This window comes from Tachysurus fulvidraco, chromosome 8 (assembly GCF_022655615.1).
Source record: "Tachysurus fulvidraco isolate hzauxx_2018 chromosome 8, HZAU_PFXX_2.0, whole genome shotgun sequence".
Taxonomy (NCBI): domain Eukaryota; kingdom Metazoa; phylum Chordata; class Actinopteri; order Siluriformes; family Bagridae; genus Tachysurus; species Tachysurus fulvidraco.
In genome coordinates this window covers 20,665,461-20,670,014 of record NC_062525.1, presented here as the reverse complement: position 1 = coordinate 20,670,014, position 4,554 = coordinate 20,665,461, and the positions used below count along the sequence as shown (strand labels likewise).

The following is a 4,554-nucleotide window of genomic DNA, read 5'->3' as shown; positions in this document are numbered from 1 at the left end:
AAAAACAACCATGACCAGGCTGTTATGTGCAGGCTTACTATTGGGATATGGAAGTACGCAAGAAATAGACTGTGCCTTTCTGTCGAGGAGACCAATGAAGAGCATCTCTTGACAAACATGGCACTTTTCCTCTATATGAAGTGGTACTCAGTTTAGTGGAAACTTGGAGTTTGAAGAATATTTTGTGGAATATTATCCCTAACAAAGTTATGTCTTACCTCTGGAAGGCTTAGCAGAACTTCATGGATCACTTTTTCTTTCATTTGATTTGGGTCAGACCTTGAGAAGATTTAGATGATCTTGAAACAAACAAGCTGGCAAAATTCAACACGGACTCATAAAGCTTTCTAGTCCAAAATCATTGTTCCTGTTTGTTTCCACCCTCAACCATGGCTGACTGGGGTTTTCTCAGTGAACTGTTTGGGTCACTGCAGGCGCACTCACCCATGTTGGGTCGTCTCTGGCTGCTCCTCATGCTGGTCTTCAGGATGCTGATCCTCGGTACAGTGGCCAGCGACATGTTTGACGATGAACAAGAGGAGTTTTCTTGCAACACATTGCAGCCAGGATGCAAGCAAGTTTGCTACGACCATGCCTTCCCTATCTCTCAGTATCGCTTCTGGGTCTTCCACATTGTGCTCATCTCTACCCCTGCTCTTGTGTTCCTCATGTATGCCATGCACCACCACAAGAAGCACCAGGTCCTCCCTCAAGAATCCACCATACTTAAAGCAAAGCGGGATCTTCATCTCAAGCGTCTCTATCTAATCAATGTAGCTTTCCGGATGTTGTCTGAGGTGGGGTTCCTGATTGGACAGTGGAAACTGTACGGCTTTCGCGTTGAGGCTCAGTTTCCCTGCAGTCGCTTTCCATGTCCATACACTGTGGACTGTTTTACCTCTAGACCTATGGAGAAGACAGTCTTCCTGCTCTTCTACTTCGCCATTGGAATACTTTCAGCTGTCTCTAGCCTGGCCGAATTTGTTCACATCATCTTCAAGTGGTTTATGAAAGGCACTAAGGGGTTGAAGTCCTTGGTAAGGGAGGATATTGGTAAGGTTGGTAAGACTAAGCATGAGAGGAGTCAAGCCAGTGGTCTGAAGTCAGGCAGAACCAGGCATGTGCTGCGGTTTCCTGGAAGAAACAATAAATCAAGGGTAAGCACAGGCTTAAGGAAATCCAGTATCAGAGACAAGAGCTTCGGAGAACTGATAGTGTAAGGACCAGAATTTTCAAATGATGTTTATGTAATGTACACATCTGTATATTCATTTGTAAATGCAGCTGATAAACTTCATAAGGAACACATGTACACCTGCACATTTATACAGCTATATAATCAGCCAATCATGTTTGAGTATTTTATCATCACACTTTTGTGTGTGAATTCTGTAAAGAGATGTTTAAACAATTTGTAGAAGCATTTGTGTTGTAACTGAGATTCCAAACATATTCACAACGTGATATTTACACGTCCAGCACTAAATAAAGCTAAATTAAATGAATGTGAGTTTTATATCTAAAATTAAACTTTAATGCTAAAACACTGCTGGGATATAAGAGGGATAAAGCACCCAGGGGACTTTGTGTGGTGAAAAAGTTACTGATATGATACAACACCAGTCATCTTTATTTTATTACAGGGGTCTCCAAACTTTTTTCATTCACATGGATTCTGTTATTTATTAGTAAATTGTTACTTACAAGTCCCATGGCACACACGCTAATGGCCTCAGCAAGACTGAAATAGCATATTTTCTATTTAAAAAAAAAAGGATTACCTTTGGTAAGGATGATAATAAAAACATTTTCGGACTATTTTAGTCCAGCGCGTCGCCGCCGCTGTGGAGTAGCACAGGACCTGTGTGACTCGTCCATAGTCATAAACGGAGAGAAGTAGCGCCGGTTACAATGTTCTTCCGCAAGACGCGTGCAGTTCTGTTTATTAACTGCTCTAGAGCGTGAAACATTAAACAGCAGCGTGACAAATAAACTGCGTACCTGTAGTGCGTACGTGTGTCTCTGTTGGTCAAGTTTAAAGTTTTGATAGATGGCCATTTGTAAATAATTTACAGAAGATGATTTACATTTTGTTGTCCAAGTATCTGTTACTTTGTTCAATGACAATAAAGTTGAATCTAATCTAACCAATCTGATGACTGTTGATACAAAAGGAGGCACATGGAGTTAACGGTCAAAGCAGCTGAGTGAAGAAGGTTGTGTGTTTGTTACAGGGGGCTGTTGTGTGTGTGTGTGTGTGTGTGTGTGTGTGTGTGTGTGTGTGTGTGTGTGTGTGTGTGTGTGTGTGTGTGTCTGTCTATGTGAACTCTCACAATTAAACTGGTGTTCTGAAAAGGTCTCAAAAAAGAAAAAAAAATCTGGATTTTGGAGTTAGTTGAATCAATATTAAAATGATAACGTTATTTTACAATATACATATTTTTGTTTTTGTGTGAAAAGAGGGTGGGTGGTAACAGTGGGGCTCATCAGGTGCTCAGCACCACTAAAGCTCTGACCCTAGAATCTCCCCCTGATAAAGGTAATATTCATTTTGAAAACAGAACTGAAATTGTGTTGGACTTTATGCAGCTAAATAATAGTATTTTAAATATTAAACACGACTTTAGAACAAAATACAACCTAAACTAATAAGAAATGTCTAAAGAAGTGGTTTGTCTGACTTTCGTCTGGCTGTCACAAACATTCCTAATATCCAGTCTCTAGCCCAGAAAGACAGAAATAATTCACAATTATTCAAGGGTTTATTCAGTCAGGAATACAAGCAATAGCGTACATCTAAATATTCCTAATTAAAATATGGAGTTCATTTGGAAATATTATTGCTTCTAATTTAAATGATGTATGTTTTTAGTTTTTACAAATTTTAGGATAATAATTTATAAAACAGTACATACATTTTCTGATTATTTTATCTTTTTCTTTAATAAATTTTATTTTGCTTCTGTTGTTTGCTCATAATTTTTTGTTAAAAACAACTGTGCTCCTGAACCACTGAACAGTGAAGTGACGTGACATACGGATAAGTACGGTGACCTATACTCAGAATTTGTTCTCTGCATTTAACCCATCCAAAGTGCACACCCACAGCAGTGAACACACACACCGTGAACACACACCCGGAGCAGTGGGCAGCCATTTATGCTGCGGCACCCAGGGAGCAGTTGGGGTGGGGGTGGGGGTGTTTCAATGCCTTGCTCAAGGGCACCTCAGTCGTGGCCGGCCCGAGACTCGGACACACAACCTTAGGGTTAGGAGACAAACTCTCTAACCATTAGGCCACGACTTCCATGCTGCATGTTGTAGTTACACGTTTTAAGGTAAAAGGGTTGTATGAGGGACGACAAAGATTTTGAATGTTAAAATAGGGGACACTTGAAAGAAAAAGTGTGGGAACCACTGCTTTAAATCACACTCGTCCTGCAACAGGATTTATTCATTCAGAGGTTTTGCTTTGACAGCTTGGTAGCTTAATTACTCAACATGGACTCAACAGACCAAACAGACTGACAAATTCTGATTCCTTGAAATTCTTGATTTCCAAATTTCTTCCCTGTATTTTCGCACTGTAAATTGTATGATCAGCTGCTATGGTTAACCCTGGTTCCTTCTCGCCACTTCTGTCAGCAATGTCTTCTCATTTTTGAACCAAGTGTGGTGGAGTTTCAGTATTAAGACCAATCACTTCCCTGCATGAATCCTCTTCATGGGATGTGGTAGCCTAGTGGTTAAGGTGTTGGGCTACCTATCGGAAGGTTGTGAGTTTGATTCCTATGTCCACCAAGCTGCCACTGCAACTTAAAATGTAAGTTGCTCTGGATAAGACCGTATGCTAATTGCTGTCAATGTCTTCAGGCTCCTCTTTCATGATGTTGATTCAGAGATTCCATCTTATACTACTCAAGATCAGATATGTGTTCTGCTTTCCAGGGCCCGTGTTCATAAAGATTCTAATAATGTCAAAAATTATTAGCGAGCTCATAATTTAACTTAAAAATTTCTTACTAGGAATCTTATCTTCAGAGTGATTCAGGACCTCAGAGCAGCTCTGAACAAACCCTGTTATTATTTAAGACACATTTTTTTGAATTTGTGATGGTTGCACAGTAAAAAAAAACAAAGGAGTGCTTTTAAAATCTGGTCTATTATAACCCTTGATGTTGTCTCTATGTTAATATATTTGAGGCTTTATGTGATTCATGACTGATTATATTAGAGATGCATTAACATCTGTATGTTAAAAATGTAATGGAAATGTAAACATCTCCTACATCTCTAGACAAATTATATCATTTCTGCCACTATTGCATTTCGGCTCGGTTTCAGAGACGTTAGCGTATCTCTAAATGATACGCTCTTATATGATATCTCTTATGATTGGTCACAAAAATAATCCCTACATGATCTAATCTGTATCATCTTTATTAACTCACTATCATTATTACATATTGTATACAATACATATCTTCTCCCTCTTTACCTGTCAGCCATTTTCTCTTCCTGAGAAACTCTTAAGTCTCTTAAAAATCTTTTTTT

The 4,554-nt window shown here is 39.2% G+C and overlaps 1 protein-coding gene across 1 annotated transcript; it reads left to right on the top strand.

Moving 5' to 3' along the window:
* Positions 1 to 389: 389 nt before the first annotated feature.
* On the top strand, positions 390 to 1,222 carry LOC113662190 (gap junction delta-3 protein). The gene has a single exon (XM_027176924.2). It carries the CDS (start codon positions 390 to 392, stop codon positions 1,218 to 1,220), a length of 831 nt encoding a protein of 276 aa, XP_027032725.2. The 3' UTR covers positions 1,221 to 1,222.
* The last annotated feature ends 3,332 nt before the right edge of the window (positions 1,223 to 4,554 follow it).